We start from the raw sequence: 18,106 nt of genomic DNA, 5'->3' as shown, positions 1-18,106 counted from the left end.
TAAGATCGATTTGATTTTGGCTGCTGAAATTTTAGAGGCGAGGACTCGGATGCTCTACAGACACTTTCGAGGTTGGATTCGATACCTCTTAACAGTGTTTGAACATAAGCCGCCCCCACAGATTCTGTCTCCGGGGCCCGGCAGCCGGGAGATAAACGCGGGATAAGAGGTGGCAAGGTAGATGGAAAGTGTGGCTGATAAATGAATCTATCAGTTAATCAATCATATTTATTGAGTGCTTACTCTGTGTAGAGCACTGTTATTAAGTGCTTGGGAGAGTACGGTATTAAAGTTGGTAGACACGTAATGATAATTCTAATAATGTTGGTATTTGTTAAGCACTTACTACGTGCAGAGCGCTGTTCTAAGCGCTGGGGTAGATACAGGGGAATTAGGTTGTCCCACGTGAGGCTCACAGTCTTCATCCCCATTTTGCAGATGAGGGAACTGAGGCACAGAGGAGTGAAGTGACTCGCCCACAGTCACACAGCTGACAAGGGGCAGAGTTGGGATTCGAACCCATGACCTCTGACTCCCAAGCCCGGGCTCGTTCCACTGAGCCACGCTGCTTCTCTAAGCAGCCCATAACCCTGCCCATAACGAGTTTACAGTCGAGAGGGGGAGGTAGACTTCAAAATAAAATACATATATAATAATGATGGGAAAAGCCAAGCCCTGTTCTAAGCACCGGTAGATACAAGGTTATCAGGTCGTCCCACGTGGGACTCACAATCTCAATCCCCATTTTACAGATGAGGTAACTGAGGCACCGAGAAGTTAAGTGACTTGCCCAAAGTCACAAAGCTGACAAGGGGCAGAGGCGGGATCAGAACTCATGACCTCTGACTCCCAAGTCCTTCCCACTAAGCCACACTACTTTCCTAAGGACATAAGGGCTGTGGAGCTGAGGGTGGGGTGAATAAAGGGCAGATCCAAGTCCAAGGGTGACGTAGAGGGGAGCGGGAGTAGGGAAAATGAGGCTTAGTAAGGGAAGGACTCTTGGAGACGTGATTTTCGTAAGCGAAGAGCATGGCTTAGTGGACAGAGCGTGGCCCCTGGAAGTCAGAAGGAACTGGGTTCTAATCCTGCATCCGCCTCTTGTCTGCTGGGCGATCTTGGGCAGGTTGCTTCACTTCTCTGGGCCTCAGTTCCCCCATCTGTAAAATGGGGATTAAGACTTTGACCCTCTGTGGAACAGGGAAAGATGTCCCGATTACCTCGTATCTACCCCGGTGCTTAGAACAGTGCCTCGGCACACAGTAAGTGCTTAATAAATACCACAAAAAGATGATCAGATGCACACAATGGACTTCCAGTCGCTTAGTTCACGGTCATCAATCCAGCAGTGATATCTGCTGAAGTGCCGGACACGGCACCGAGGTCTGGGGAACGTCTTACACAGCTAAGATGCAAGCACCCTTTCCCTGGGGACTGTACAAGTGGCCAGACCCATCAATGGTATTTACTGAGCACCTACTTTGTGAGAGGGACTCTACTATCGTCTAAGCGCAGGCCACAGGGAAGCCGGACACAGAATCCCTGCCCTCAAAGACTTGACAGTCTTTTGGGAGAGGCGAAAGGCCAGAATCCATCAGTGATATTTACTGAGCGCTCCCCACGTGAGAGGCACTGTACTGTGTCCAACAGAAGGCAGACACATCTTCGCCTCCCTCAGAAAGTTGACAGCTTTTTGGGAGGAGTAAGAGGCTACAGTGCCGGAACAACTGCAGATGCAGGTCGGGCATTCCGGGAGAGATGTGTCCGTGGTGTCGCTGTGGGTCGGAGACGACTCGACAGCATAAGACAAGAGGTTAGACACCAACGGTGGTATTTACCGAGCGCCCAGAGCGTGCGCGGCCCCGAGGGAAGTGTGCGGGGGGAGTCAGCGGGCTACCCCGTCTCCTTCGGCCGTCCGAGCGGACCCGGGGAGGGACTTACCTCTCTCGCAGGCCCTGCCCAAGTAGCCCGTGCCGGAGCAGTCGCAGACGAAGCGGTTCCAGCCATCGCGGCAGAGGCCGTTGTTCCGGCACGGGTTGCTGAGGCACGGCTTGGCCGTCTCCCTGGAGCAGGAGGGCTTCACCCCGGCCGTGCTCTGGACCTCGGCCATCTGCCGGATGTCCTTGCTCTGGCCGTCGATGAACAGGTCCCGGATGCAGCCCACGTAGCCGTAGTTGAGCAGGGCGGTCCACACCTCCGTGGGGAACACCAGGCCGGCCTTGTTCTCCGGGAGCCCCCCGAGGTACAGGTCGTCGTCCAGGTCCAGGATCTCGCTCTCCCCGGGGGCCGTGTACGGGGTACGCAGCGTGTTCACGGAAATAGTACCTGGAGGGCACGGGCGACAAGAGGTCGGTCAGCCGGGCGATCCACTGATCGTATCTGGTGAGCGCTCGTTGCGTGCTCTAAGTGCTTGGGGGCGGACGACAGAATCAGTAGACGCGTAGAATACGGTGCAACAACAGAACAGAATTAGTAGACACGTTCCCTGCCCACAGTGAGTAATAAATGCATTAGAGATATGGACGGGAGTGGGGTGGGGCTGAGGGAGGGGGGGATAAAGGGGAGAAGGGAGTGGGAGAGGAGGGACTGAGGGCTTAGTCAGGGAAAGCCTCTTGGAGGAGATGGGCCTTTAATAAGGCTTTGAAGGTCGGGAAAGGAATCATCCAGTATCGAAGGGGGAGGAACAGGAAATGCGTCCGATCTCGTAGTCTATCTACCCTAGGTCTTGACACATTGGAAGCACTGAATAGAGAAGCCGAGTAGCCTAGTGGATAGAGAACGGACCTGGGAATCAGAAGGACCTGGGTTGTCGCCTCGGCTCCAACCCCAGTCTGCTGGGCGACCTTGGGTGAGTCACTTCACTTCTCTGGGCCTCGGTTCCTTCATGTGTAAAATGGGGATTAAGGCTGCGAACTCCATGGGGGACAGGGACTGTGTCTAACCTGATTATCTTTTCATAGTACAGTACCTGGCACCCTGTAAGTACCTAGTAAAGATCATTTAAAAATACTCTCCTATTAAGGTGAAGGGATCTTCCTGTGGGGTTAGGGAATCCTAAGAGTCTGCAGTGCAATGGGTTGCCGTCTGTCTCTTTCGCGCCACCCTTCGCCCGCCCCTTCGGACCACCGGAAGGCTCCAAAACGGGTGGTGTTCTTTGCCCGCTTCTTGCTTCCCAGCCTAGCAGACGGAGCCCGGCCCTGGGAGTCAGACGGACCCGGGTTCTAATCCTGCCTCTGCCGCTGGTCTGCTGAGTGACCCGGAGCAAGTCACTCCACTTCTCTGTGCCTCAGTCCCTTCTATCAAATGGGGATTAACACTGTGACAGAGAGACCGCGTCCAACCGATCTGCTTGGCAGGAAGGAGAAAAAAGCGGAGCACATTCATTTCACTCTCTGACACTCTACGAGCATCGAGGGGAGAGTTACTCCTCCTCAACCATCGGAGCGGGGCCGTGGCTGCCTTCAGAGCCCGAAACCATCACTGATTGATATAAAAGGAAAATCATCCTGCAACTGTGTATTTTTGTTATTCCGACGACTGAGCATCAAGTCTGAGCCCAAACAATAGCAGCAATAATGTTATTTATTGAGCGCTCACTGAGTGCACAGCGATCTACTAAAAAATCTTGGGAAATACAGAGGAAACTCCTCCAAAATACACGCCCTGGCCCCTTGGAGCTTACACTCAAATGGGGCAGAGTGACAAGCTAACAATTTCTCCAGACTCGAAGGCAGAGAACGGGTCCACGTCCCAAAGGTCAACAAAGTTAGCCGCTGTTGGATAATGGCATAGTGGATAGAGCAAGGACCTGGGTTCTAATCCCGGCTCCGCCACTTGTCTGATGTGTGACCTTGGGCAAGTCACTTTACTTCTCTGGGACTCCGTTACCTTATCTGCAAAACGGGGATTGAGACGGTGAGCCTCACGTGGAAAAGGAACTGAGTTCAACCAGGTTTGCCTGTACCCACCCCAGAGTTTAGTACAGAGCCTGGCACACGGCAAGCACTCAACAAATACCCCAGTTATTATTGTTGTTATTGGTTAAACCGCTTTGCTTTGCGTTTGCGACCCAGCACCGGAACGTATCAAAAGTAACGGCCACCTTATCCCCGTGAGGTCGACAGGCCGTTAGGCGGACGGAGAGGGGGAGTGTTTACTGGCGGGTTACAGGTTCGGATCGGCACCTAAACGCAAGTAATCTTCGAAGAGGTTCCTCAAGTAGAAATTCCTAAGTGTGGAGGTTCTTGAATGGTGTACACAGAAATCAGCACTGCCATTACACGGCTAAGAGAGTGCTGTTCTCAGGAAACAGTGATTACCCCAAACCCCTAATTATGTGCTCTGGAGAGAGCCATGTGCTTTTCTGTCTATAATTTCTAGTTCTTAAACTGGAACTCTATGACTTCAATTCAAATCTCAATGACTTCTTAGCCGTTAAATGCAGGCTTAGCTATGAATAACTGCTGATACAATCTGTTGTACCCTGCTGTACCCAATCAGAATTTGACAAGAATAACAAGTTGCCTCTTTGATTTCAATGTGTAATGATGGTTTTCAAAGGATGACTGGCGGTTGGCTGGGAAAAACCTTGAGAGGGTATCCTGGGATACGTCAAGGAGCTTAAGCGTTTAAACAATACTCCCGCCTCAGAAAACAGTCATTAACCTCGCCCTGATGGGGAGAATAGCTTGCCAGGCAGTTTCGCGGGGATGGGGTGAGGATGAGGGACACTGCCAACTCAAGCCAAGCTCAGCTTATTGCCACCTTAACCCCCAAACCGTCTTCGCCCCTGGGCACTTTTCGGGATCGCCCCAATTCCCAGGGGACCCAGAGCTGGATGGACGTGTCCTGGGGCCGTGAGGGGTTGGTTGGAGCCCTGCTGCATGGACTTTTTTAATGCTATTTGTTAAACGCTTACTACGTGGCAGACACTGTACTGAGGGCTGGGGCAGATCCGACTTAGGTTGGACAAAATCTGCGTCCCGTGTGGGGCTCAGTCTTCATCCCCATTTTACAGAAGAGGTAAATGAGGCCCAGAAAAGTGAAGGGGATTGCCCAAGGTCACACAGCAGACAAGTGGAAGAGCCGGGATTAGGACCCAGGTCCTTCTGACTCTCAGGCCCGGGGTCTATCCGATAAGCCGGGCTGCTTCTCCCGCGGCAGACTTTCTGCTGCCTGCTTCTCTGCTTATCACCCTCGTTATTGCCATGACGATTATGACACTATTTATCAAGCGCTTACCGTGTGCCGTATGACGAGCTAATCACCGGGCTGGATAAGAGACATCCAGGGCCCTCCACCTAGAAGCAGTGTGGCCTAGTGGAAAGAGACCGGGCCTGGGAGTCAGAGGACCTGGGTTCTAATCCCTGCTCCGCCATCTGTCTGCTGTGTAACCGTGGGCAGTTCACCGCACTTTCCCGTGCCTCAGTTACCTCATCTGTAAAGCAGGGAACTGTGAGCCCTGTGTGGGACATGGACTGTGCCCAACCCAAGCTTGTATTTACCCCAGTGCCTAGTACAGTGTTGGGCACGTAGTAAGCACTTAATAAATGTCATAAAGAAAGAAAGAAGAAAGAAGAAGGCCTAGTAGAAAGAGCCCGGACCTGGGAGTCAGAGGACCCGGGTTCTAATTCTGACTCTGCCACTTGTCTGCTGTGGGACTTGGGGCAAGTCACTTCATTTCCCTGTACCACAGTTTCCTCATTTATAAAATGGGGATTAAATCCTGCTCCCTCCTACCTAGGCTGATCCAACCTGATCACTTTGTACCTTCCCCAGCACGTACAAAAGTGCTTGTCACAAAGTAAGAGCTTAACAAAAACCATAACCCCTCCCCCAAATTAGTAGGGTTAGTAGGTAGGGAGAGCAGATTAATAATGTTGGTATTTGTTAAGCAGAGCACTGTTCTAAGCGCTGGGGGAGATACAGGGTAATCAGGTTGTCCCACTTGAGGCTCACAGTCTTAATCCCCATTTTCCAGATGAGGTCACTGAGGCCCAGAGAAGTGAAGTGACTCGCCCACAGTCACGCAGCTGACAAGCGGCAGAGCCGGGAGTCGAACCCATGACCTCTGCCTCCCAAGCCCGCGCTCTTTCCACTGAGCCACGCTGCTTCAGTAGGTAGGGAGAGCAGATATCCCATTTGACAGAGGAAAAAACTGGGGCCCGGAGAGCTGAAATGACTCGTTCGGAGTCAGGGCCGCTGCCGTGCTGGGTCTCCGACCGAGGAAGGAGCGGGTCCTTCCGGCGACTGTCAGATTTTCACCAAATCGTGTCTCCCCCGTGTCCGAAGGGGACGGTGAATGGCTGGTTGTTATCGTGGGAAATGCGCTGTTTCTCACGGCTTGTGATGTGCAGGCAGTTCTGCTGAAACTCACGTCTGTGTGATGGAAGCAGAGCCTCCTCAGACGGGAGAGTGAGGAGAATCACAGTGAGGCCGACTTCTACTTAGAGAAGCAGCGCGGCTCAGTGGAAAGAGCCCGGGCTTGGGAGTCAGAGTTCACGGGTTCGAATCCCGGCTCTGCCACTTGTCAGCTGCGTGACTGTGGGCGAGTCACTTCACTTCTCTGGGCCTCAGTTCCCTCATCTGGAAAATGGGGATTAACTGTGAGCCTCACGCGGGACGACCTGATTATCCTGTATCAACCCCAGCGCTTAGAACAGTGGTCCGCACATAGTAAGCGCTTAACGAATACCGACATTAGCATTATTCTACTATAACCCAATCCAGAAGGTAGCCCTTGCGTCTCACGGGTAGAAAGAAACCTCTGCGTACAGAGAGACAAATGGGCACATCCCCTGGCAGGACCAAACAGGGAGTTCGGTGGCTGACGAGAATCTCAGAGGTCGGGCAGATTCCGGCTCTAGCCAAGGCTGGGACCAGGGACCGAGGTGGGAGGATTGAGTAGCAGCATGGCCTAGTGGCTAGAGCCCGGGCCCGGGACTCAGAAGCACCGGCTTCTAATCCCGGCTCTGCCTCTTCTCTGCTGTGTGACCTCGGGCAAGTCACTCGATTTCTCCGGGCCTCAGTCCCCTCATGTGGAAAATGGGGGTGAAGACTGCCAGCCCCTTGTGGGACAGGGACCGTGTCCAAACTCATTAGTTTCTATCTACCCCGGTGTTTAGAAGGATGCTTGCCACCTAGTAAGCGCTTAGAGAAGCAGCGTGGCTCAGTGGAAAGAGGTCATGGGTTCGAATCCCGGCTCTGCCCCTTGGCAGCTGTGTGACTGTGGGCAAGTCACTTCACTTCTCTGGGCCTCAGTGACCTCATCTGACAAATGGGGATGAAGACTGTGAGCCCCACGTGGGACAACCTGATGCCCCGGTGTCTACCCCAGCGCTTAGAACGGTGCTCTGCACATAGTAAGCGCTTAACAAATACCAACATTATTATTAACAAATATTATGATTATTGAGTTCGAGGTGAGGAAAGGATTCAACTGTTCTCGTTCTGCCTGCTCCAATCCGTCGCCCGCCGCGTTGAGCGTGTGCAAAGGGCCAGATGGATGACACGGCGACGGAAGGCTTTTGGACACGACGAGGATGATAAATCTTCCCCCGGGAGCCTGACGGGACTTCTGAAGGGCCTCGGGTCTGGGATGAAAATGCAGGAAATGCGGATAGCTTCTCCTGGGGAAGGGATCTTGTCGCCTCTCCCTGGGTTCTGGAAGCATCCTTTGACGATAAGGGGATTTTTTTCTCTTTTTTGGGGGATGGTATTTGTTAAGTGCTTGGACTGCGTCCCACCTAAATACCTTGCATCTTCCCCAGTGCTTAGAACAGTGCCTGGTATTCAGCGTGGCTCAGTGGAAAGAGCCCGGGCTTTGGAGTCAGAGATCATGAGCTCGAATTCCAGCTCTGCCACTTGTCAGCTGGGTGACTACGGGCAAGTCACTTCACTTCTCTGTGCCTCAGTTACCTCATCTGTAAAATGGGGATTAACTGTGAGCCCCACGTGGGACAACCTGATTACCCTGTGATTCCCCTGTGTCTACCCCAGTGCTTAGAACAGCGCTCTGCACATAGTAAGTGCTTAACAAGTAAGTGCTTAGAGAAGCACCGTGGCTCAGTGGAAAGAGCACGGGCTTTGGAGTCAGAGGTCATGGGTTCGAATCCTGGCTCTGCCGCCTGTCAGCTGTGTGACTGTGGGCGAGTCACTTCACTTCTCTGTGCCTCAGTTCCCTCATCTGGAAAATGGGGATTAAGACTGTGAGCCCCATGTGGGACAAACCTGATTCCCCTGTGTCTACCCCAGCGCTTAGAACAGTGCTCTGCACATAGTAAGCGCTTAACAAATACCAACAACAACAACAACAAATCCCAACATTATTATTATTAAATGCCCCGGCTCTAGACTGTAAGCTCGTTGTGGGCAGGGGATGTGTCTGTTTATTGTTGTACTCTTCCAAGCACTTAGTTCAGTGCTCTGCACATAGTAAGGACTCAGGACTACTGAATACCAAAGAAAAAAATCAGGCTGGACACTGTCCACGTCCCCTATGGGCCTCACAGTCTTAATCCCCATTCATGATAATTGTGGTGTTTGTTGAGTGTCTACTATGTGCCAGGTACTGTACTTAGCTCTGGGGGTGGATACAAGCAAATTGGGTTGGACAACATAGTCCCTGTCCCATATAGGGCTCACAGTCTCAATCCCCATTTTACGGATGAGCTAACTGAGGCTCAGAGAAGTGAAATGACTTACAAAAGATTACACAGCAGAGAAGTAGCAGAGCAGGACTAGAACCCAGGGCTATTTGCGAAGTCATGCTGCTTATAGGAGAAGCAGCGTGGCTCAGTGGAAAGAGCCCGGGCTTGGGAGTCAGAGGTCATGAGTCCGAATCCCGGCTCTGCCATTTGTCAGCTGTGGGACCGTGGGCGAGTCACTTCACTTCTCTGGGCCTCAGTGACCTCGTCTGGAAAATGGGGATTAACTGTGAGCCTCACGTGGGACGACCCGATGACCCTGTATCTCCCCCAGCGCTTAGAACAGTGCTCAGCACATAATAAGCGCTTAACAGATACCAACATTATTATTCTCGAGAATTAAACCTGCAAGCCCCACGTGGGGACATGGACTGCTTCCAACCTTATTAGCTTGTACCTATCGCAGCACTCAACAATAATAATAACTATAATGGTAATTGTTAAGTGTGTGTCAAATACTGTTCTAACGTTGGGGTAGATACGAGCGAATCAGGCCAGACCCCGTACCTGTCCCTCACGGGGTTCACAGTCTAAGTAGGAGGAAGTAGGATGTAATCCCCATTTTACAGGAGGAGTAACTGGGGCACAGAAAAGCGAGGCGACTTGCCCAAGATCACGCAGCAGACGTAATAATAATAATAATAACGATGGTGGTATTTGTTAAGCTCTTACTATGTGCCAAGCACCGTTCTAAGTGCCGATTACAAGGTAATCAGGTTGTCCTACATGGGGCACACAGTTTGAATCCCCATTTTACAGATGAGGTAACTGAGGCACGGAGAAATTCATAATAATGTTGGTATTTGTTAAGCGCTTACTAGGTGCAGAGCACTGTTCTAAGCGCTGGGGTAGACACGGGGTGATCAGGTTGTCCCACATGAGGCTCACAGTCTTAATCCCCATTTTCCAGATGAGGGAACTGAGGCACAGAGAAGTCACACAGCTGACCAGTGGCAGAGCAGGGATTCGAACCCATGACCTCTTACTTCCAAGCCCGGGCTCTTTCCACGGAGCCTAAGCGACTTGCCCAAAGTCACGTGGTAGACAAGTGGCCGAGTCCGGATTAATAATAATAATGTTGGTATTTGTTAAGCGCTTACTATGTGCAGAGCACTGTTCTCAGCGCTGGGGTAGACACAGGGGCATCAGGTTGTCCCACGTGGGGCTCACAGTCTTCATCCCCATTTCACAGATGAGGTAACTGAGGCACAGAGAAGTTCCTTGCCCACAGTCACACAGCTGACAAGTGGAAGAGCCGGGATTAGAACCCATGACCCCTGACTCCCAGGCCCGTGCTCTTTCCACTAAACCCTGTGTCTACCCCAGCGCTTAGAAGCGTGCTCGGCATATAGTAAGCGCTTACCAAGTACCATAATTATTATTAATGGGTACCCTAATGATGAAACCACGCTGCTTCTCAGGATAAGAGCAGAGCCAGGATTCGAACCTTAGGCCCATGCTCTATCCACTAGATCACGCCGTTTCGATCCATTGCCCGGCACATAGTAGGAGCTTAATAAATACCAGAACGGGGGCAAGGAGGAAGGTAGAAGGAAGGACGCTCTGTCGTCCACCAAGATCCTCTTGAGTGATGCACTCTGAGAGCCAACGTAAATCAGAGCGGTAATTCCATCGCTGAGCCTTAGTGACCAAGGCAGATCACTCAAGCGAAGAGCTTGTGGTTACTATTTAGGCATCAGGATCCCTCAATAAAATGAATTACACTTTGATTACGTGCTCCGGTGACGCCTAATATCCGGGGCACGTTTAAAGAACGAAACCTAATCGGCTTTTAATGGGTGACCACCCCATCGCTGCCGGATGATTAAGAGCCCCGCCGGCCCGACAGTGGTGTTTTAACGGAACGGCCGTTGATCACACCCGGGTATTTATGCCGTCGGGGACGGAAGAGGTCAGACACCCATTCATCCAGACCGGTAAGAAGCTCACCGACTTGTGGCAAGACTTTTTCCTCGAGGAGCTTACTAATAAATAAATATTTATGGTATTTGTTAAGCGCTTACTATGTACCAAGCACTGTTCTCAGCACCGGGGTAGATACAAGTGATCAGGTTGTCCCACGTGGGGCTCACAGTCTTAATCCCCACTTTACAGATGGGGTGACTGAGGCACAGAGAAGTTCAGTGGCCGGCCCAAGGTCACACAGCAGACAAGGGGCGGAGCCGGGATTAGAACCCACATCCTCTGACTCCCAGGCCCGGGCTCTTTCCACTAAGCCACACTGCTTCTCGTGGCTTAGTACGGTGCCTCCTCGTACTAAGGCACTGTACTGAGTGCCGGGGTAGAAACGAGGTTGGTCACAGTCCCTGCCCCATTTAGGGCTCACAGTCTTCCTCCCCATTTTCCAGATGAGGTCACTGAGGCACAGAGAAGTGAAGTGACTTGCCCAAGGTCCCAAAGCAGACAAGTGGTGGAGCCGGGATCAGACCCAGGATCCTCTGACTACCAGGCTGGGGCTCTTTCCACTTGGCCCAGAGCAAATGCTTAACTTTAATAGTAATAATACTGTTGGTATTTGTTAAGCGCTTACTATGTGCAGAGCACTGTTCTAAGCGCTGGGGGAGATCCAGGGGGATCAGGTCGTCCCACGTGAGGCTCACAGTTAATCCCCATTTAACAGAGGAGGTCACTGAGGCCCAGAGGAGTGAAGTGACTCGCCCACAGTCACACAGCTGACGAGTGGCAGAGCCGGGAGTCGAACTCGACCCCTGGCTCCGCAGCCCGGGCTCTTTCCACCGAGCCATCAGACTGTCGGCTCACTGTGGGCAGGGAACGCGTCCGTCTACCGTCCTGTCGTCCTCCCCCAAGCGCTCAGTTCGGTGCTTTGCGCCCCAATAAGCGTCAGATGAACTGAATAAACGAACGGACGAGCCCCACGACGCGGGGGAAGGGGCGGTCACCTGAGCGTCCGTCTCGCTGGAAATCCACATGGTACCACTCTCCGTCGTTGACCTTCTTCTGCAGGACCTTGATCTTGATGGTGCCCGAGCCCATGTCCAGCAGCAGGTAGAGGTGACCGTCCAGCATCTCGATGGCGAAGAAGTCCACCTTGACCATCTGCGGGTGCTTGGCGTCCTTCTGGTGGCGGGGCTTGCCGTGGCTGAAGAGGACCAGCCCGTTGGGCTCCGTGGTGCGGAAATCGAACGATATGGAGCCCGTCTTCTTGGCGTTCCACTTGGGCAGGGAGATGAAGGACTCCGGGGTCTCGAACGTGATGGGGTCCAGGGTGGCCACGTTCTCGCACTTGAAGGCCACCACGCCGTGGATCTTCATCTTGGGGTCGCCTTGCTTGGCGAGGCGGGAGAGCTCCAGCCGGACGTCGTTGTTCTTGTAGACCACCTGCAAGCAGAGAGCGGATGTCAGCCGGGGCGGAGGAAGCCCGCTGTGGGCAGGGGTCGTCTCTCTTGATTGCTCAGTTGTACTTTCCAAGCGCCTAGTCCAGGGCTCTGCACGCAGCAGGCGCTCAGTAAATACGATCGAACGGAGGAACGGAAAGGGGTCGTTCGCCACTGGAGCCTAAAGCGCCTACGAGTTCCCGGCGATCGAGGCGCGGCTTGGAGGGTGGGACGCGGCCGTTTCACCCCCCGAACGAGATTTCGGAATCCGTCGGCGGTGCGGGATCCAAGACCCGAGGGACAGATCCAAACCGCGGCGGATTCATTCGTTCGATCGTACTTATCGAGCACCGACTGGGTGTGGAGCACTGTACTAAGCGCTTGGGAGAAGACAACAGATCAACACGCACATTCTCTGCCGAAGGTGAGCGGACTGTCCGGCTCCTTGTGAAGCTGTGGAGACTGTGCCTACCCGACTCTGCTCCACTGGACTCCCCCAGGCGCTTAATACAGAGCTCTGCATACAACCAGTGCTCAATAAATACCACGGATGGTTTGATTCAGTCGAATGACTTGAGTGGATCTGCAAACCGTTATTTGTCATCGTCTCCTATTAGCGGGTATGAACTTCACGGGTTTATAATAATGATTTCATTCATTCAACCGTATTTATTGAGCGCTTTCTGCGTGCGGTAATGATGATGGTATCTGTTAAGCCTTTACTATGTGCCAAGTCCGGGGGGATATACAAGGTAATCAGGCTGTCCCTAACGGTATTTGTTAAGCGCTTACTATGTGCAGAGCACCGTTCTAAGCGCTGGGGTAGACACAGGGGAATCAGGTTGTCCCACGTGGGGCTCACGGTCTTCATCCCCATTTTACCGATGAGGTCACTGAGGCACAGAGAAGTGACTTGCCCACAGTCACGCAGCTGACAAGTGGCAGAGCCGGGATTCGAACCCATGACCTCCGACTCCAAAGCCCGTGCTCTTTCCACTGAGCCACGCTGCTTCACACACAGCAGACAAGTGGAAGAGCAGGATCAGAACCCGGATCCTCCTGACTCCCGGCTCCGAGCGCTATCCACTACATCACGCTGCCTCTCCGCTTCTAAGCCTTCCGTGCCCGGACAGAAGGCTGGTGGGGGGTCAGGACTGATGGTTTTTCTGCCCCGAAACCCGTGAGCACTCCCAATCACCGGAGTCTGGCACTTGGTGCACCAAAAATAACAAGGTCATCCGCCGCCCTGGCCCGATTCATCCAATCCCGTATTTACTGAGCGCTTACCGTGTGCACTGTACTAAGCGTTTGGAAAGTACAGTTCGGCAACAGACAGGGACAGTCCCTCCTCAACAACGGGCCTGATGTCCTTCTACTTTGAACTCCTGTACCGTGAGCACTAAGGAGCGATGAAGCACTCAATCGATGCGCTCAGTACAGTGCTCTGCCCACGGTAGGCGCTCAATGAATACGATCGAATGAATGACGGTTTTATTGAGCGCTTACCGTGTCCAGAGCAATGTACTAAGCGCCTGAGAGAGCACAACTCAACAGAGTCGGTCGAAACGTCCCCTGCCCACGGTGAGCTTACAGTCGAGGCGGGGAGATCGTAAGGATGTTTGCTCTCGAACGGGTTCAGAATAACAGAGGGGACGCGGAGGGAGGAGGCTGCTGGAGTTGCTCCCCAACGAGCTGGCGTTACTCCGAAGACGTAGAACCCGCTGCCCCCTCTCCGGCACTGAGAAGCAGCGTGGCTTCGTGGAAAAAGCCCGGGTTTGGGAGTCAGAGGTCATGGGTTCTAATCTCGGCTCCGCCACTTGTCTGCTGCGTGCCCTTGGACAAGTCACTCCATCTCTCTGTGCCTCAGTTACCTCCTCTGTAAAAAGGGATTGGAAGTGTGAGCTCCACGTGGGACAGGGACGGTGTCCAACCCAATCTGCTTGTATCCTCCCCAGTGCTTAGTACGCCGGCCACCTCCTCACCGTCCCTCGGTCTCGCCCGTCCCGCCGTCGACCCCGGGGCCGCGTCCTCCCGCGGTCCCGGAACGCCCTCCCTCCTCACCCCCGTCAATCTGATTCTCTTCCCCTCTTCAAATCCCTACTTAAAGCTCACCTCCTCCGAGAGGCCTTCCCACACTGAGCTCCCCCCTTTTTCCCTCTGCTCCCTCTACCCCCCGCTTCACCTCTCCTCAGCTAAACCCTCTTCTCCCTCCTTTCCCTCTCCTCCTCCCCCTCTCCCGTCCCACCCCCTCGGCACCGTACGCGTCCGCTCGACTGCCTAGATCTTCATCACCCTATTTATTTTGTTGATTTTGTTTAATGAGATGTACATCACCCTGATTCTATTTACTTGCCAATGTTTTTATGACATGTTCTTCCCCTCGACTCTATTTATGGCCATTGTTCTCGTCTTTCCGTCTCCCCCGATTAGACTGTGCGCCCGTCGAAGGGCAGGGACCGTCTCTATCTGTTGCCGACTTGTCCATTCCAAGCGCTTGGTACAGTGCTCTGCACATAGTAAGCGCTCAATAAATACTATTGAATGAATGAATGAATGCCTTGCACAGCGCTTAATAAATACCATAATTATTATTATTATTAGCGTCGGCTTGGATGTTATTCATTAATGTCTGTTTCCGGCTCTAGACTGTAAGCAGAGGATGTGTCCACTATATTGTTATACTGTACTCTTTCAAGTGCTTAGTACAGTACTCTGACACATAGTAAGCACTCAATAAATATGACTGACTGATTGACTGACTACCCTGTGCTTGCAATGAAGTAAGGACTTAATAAATGACATAATTATAAATAGATGATGGGCTTTTCTCCTTCCTCAACCGAAGCCTCTTCGGGGGCAGAATTTTCAATCTCTCTCCTGGCCTGGACAGGAATGGTGGGGGAGAAAGATCTGGAAAGTCCAAAGGGTAAAAGGAAAGCTTTGGAGGTATCTGATGACCCGCACCTTTCCTGTCCTCCGGGACGGCAGTGGAGTGTAAGCTCCTTGAGGGTAGGGAATGTGGGCCTCAGCACTGTGCTCGTCCGCTCAATTGTATATATTTTTTATTACCTTATTTATTTTGTTAATGAGCTGTACATCCCCTTGATTCTATTCATTGCTATTGTTTTAATGAGATGTCCATCCCCTTGATTCTCTTCATTGCTCTTGTTTTTGTCTGTCCGTCTCCCCCCGATTAGACCGTAAGCCCGTCAATGGGCAGGGACCGTCTCTATCTGTTGCCGATTTGTCCATTCCAAGCGCTTAGTACAGTGCTCTGCACATAGTAAGCGCTCAATAAATACTACTGAATGAAAGAATGAATGTTATTCTCGCTTTCAGTCGCACATAAGCCAGTAGGTGAGCTTCACCACCACCTTCCAAGAACAAAGAGCGACTCTCTCTCTCCCCCCCGAACACAAACACACACACATGCACGCACACAAGCCTGGTACGCCTCGGGCATTCAAGAAATCTCTCCGATGGATCGACTTATCTCCGCAATTCAGAAGTCGGCTGTAATCTCACAGAGCCCTCTTCACCCACCCATGATCAAAATCGGGTGGCAACAAAAGCCATTTTCAGGACGCATCTGGATCTTCCACCCCCTACCCCGCCGGCCCTGATTCCTTCCCCGCGATGTGTAAATTGTGACCACGCCGGAGACTGCTTTTTTCCGATCAAACGATTCGTGATCTGGCTTGGCATTCTCTAGGCTCGTTGCCTGTTGGACGGGGCGGTGACGGGACCCTTCTAGACTGTAAGCTCACTGTGGGCAGGGAATGTATCCGTTTATTGTACTCTCCCGAGCACTCAGTACAGTGCTCTGCACACAGGAAGTGCTCAATAAATGATGGAATAAATTAACGGAGCCGGCGACGGCCAGAGTATAGCGGCACGGGGTGAACGGAGGGTTTCTGAGTGGCCGAACGTCTCCCGGCCCAGGTTCTCGAGCTCTTCTTCGTGGGGCGTAAAAAGGGGGGACGGACCGAGAACCATGGAGCCTCCTTGTCTGCTGTAGCCAGACCTTTCGCCTGACCAAAATCACAAAAGCAAGACGCACAAAAAGGCCGGTTGTCCAACAGGGGAACACTGGTGAAGTGCCCAAGGGGTCAACAGCTCAATCACTGACTGAATCCGGAGGATAGACAACGAACGTTGAGTCCTGTACGGAGGACGGGGTCAGAGCCCTTTCCTCAGGAACCTGGTTCTATTTCATTACAGGATTTGTTAAGCACTTACTATGTGCCAGGCACTGGACTAAGCACTGGGACGTACAAGCAAATTTGGTTGGACACAGTCCACGTCCCACTGGAAAATATTCCCACCACCTATGGAATCCAAAAGAACCAGACTGTGTCTCCCTTGACCTTGCAGTTCTCCTCCAGACTGTAAGCTCACTGTTATAATAATAATAATAATGATGAGGGTGGAATTTGTTAAGTGCTTACTACGTGCCAGGCACTGTTGGAAGCACTGGGGTGAATACAGACAAATAGTGTTGGTCACAGTCCCTGTCTCACGTGAGGCTCACAGTTTTAACCCCCATTTTACAGATGAGGGAACTGAGGCCCAGAGAAGTGAAGTGACTTGCCCAAGGCCACACAGCAGACAAGTGGAGGAACTGGGATTAGAACCCATGACCTCCTGACACCCATACCCGTGCTCTATCCACTCCACCTTAATGCCAACTCGGTTATATTGTCCTTTCCCAAGCGCTTAGTACAGTGCTCTGCAAACAGTAAATGCTCAGTAAATACCAGTGACGGATTGACTTATAGAGGCCAGGATCTCAGGGCCGGAATCTTTTCAGGGGTCCGGGCGGGCAGCCGCCGGACCCCAAAACGTCCCGCCCTGACCGCCGTCGGGAGGAAGGCACGGTGCTCTGCACACAGTAAGCGCTCAGTGAATACGATGAAATGAATGACTGAATGAAGGGGGAAGGGGGAGCTCAGATTCCACCGTTTCCCCATCCTACGTGCTCAAGCTTCGTTTTGAGAAATCAAACGCAGGTAGGCAGGCACGTCCGCTTTGGACGATGTGCCGTTCCGGCTAAGCAGCGGAGGAAAAAAATCTTCCCACTCGAGTGGGAAGCGGGGCTTTAATATTCCAGTCCTTGCTCCCTTTTCCTCCTTAGACAGTTCCCTTCGATACCCCGCTAGCTACCAGCTGATGCTTTAACCCCTCTACGTGGCCTGAATGATAATTCCCAGGAAGCCTGACTTTCTGCGTCTCCGATTCTCTCCTCTCCTCCGAGTTGCTCTCTGTTTGCCACTTGGCTGTATTCGGAGCCAAGCGGGGGATCGGTCTTGCTTCTCTCCTTCCTCTTCCTCTCCCTGCCCTCCTCCACGCCGCTCTCTCTGGGGATCCGTGAGCCGAATGGACTCCCCTGTAGTCCTCGATCCTCAACTGAGTTTGGGACGGCTTCCTCCAACGAGCTCCGGGCTGTAGAATCCGCCGATATCTCAAGTCAGCGAGGCATAGAGAAGTGAAGTGACTTTCCCAAGGTCGCACAGCAGACAAGTGGAGAAGCCAGGCCTGGAACCCAGGTCCTTCTGGCTTCTTAATAATAATTGGGGTATTTGTTAAGCGCTTGATGCGATAAGCGCCGGGGTGGATAAGAGCAAATTGGGTTGGGCACAGTCTGTTCCACATGGGGTTCACGGCCTCAGTCCCCATTTTACAGATGAGGGAACCGAGGCACAGGGAAGTGACCTTGGGCAAGTCACACAGAGAAGCAGCGTGGCTCAGTGGAAAGAGCACGGGCTTGGGAGTCAGAGGTCATGAGGTCGAATCCCGGCTCTGCCACTTGTCAGCTGTGTGACCGTGGGCGAGTCGCTTCACTTCTCTGTGCCTCAGTTCCCTCATCTGGAAAATGGGGATTAACTGTGAGCCTCACGTGGGATGGCCCGATGACCCTGTATCTACCCCAGCGCTCAGAACGGTGCTCGGCACGTAGTAAACGCTTAACAAATACCAACATTATTAACATTATCACAAGCGGCAGAGCTGGGACTAGAACCCAGATCCATCTGACGCCCAGGCCTGGGC

At 52.6% G+C, this 18,106-nt stretch overlaps 1 protein-coding gene across 23 annotated transcripts in view; it reads right to left on the bottom strand.

The window, feature by feature from the left end:
- The window catches only part of NRXN1 (neurexin 1), a 637,736-nt gene that overhangs the window by 311,310 nt on the left and 308,320 nt on the right, over positions 1 to 18,106 (bottom strand). For all 23 annotated transcript variants that reach the window (XM_039913064.1, XM_039913065.1, XM_039913071.1 and 20 more), the window contains 2 exons: positions 11,624 to 12,062; positions 1,939 to 2,322 (listed from right to left, as the gene is read on the bottom strand). In XM_039913064.1, the coding sequence (XP_039768998.1) occupies positions 1,939 to 2,322; positions 11,624 to 12,062 (823 nt within the window). The remainder of the gene's footprint in view (positions 1 to 1,938; positions 2,323 to 11,623; positions 12,063 to 18,106) is intronic.

This window comes from Ornithorhynchus anatinus, chromosome 9 (assembly GCF_004115215.2).
Source record: "Ornithorhynchus anatinus isolate Pmale09 chromosome 9, mOrnAna1.pri.v4, whole genome shotgun sequence".
NCBI classification, from domain to species: domain Eukaryota; kingdom Metazoa; phylum Chordata; class Mammalia; order Monotremata; family Ornithorhynchidae; genus Ornithorhynchus; species Ornithorhynchus anatinus.
This window is presented reverse-complemented; position numbering and strand designations above follow the sequence as displayed.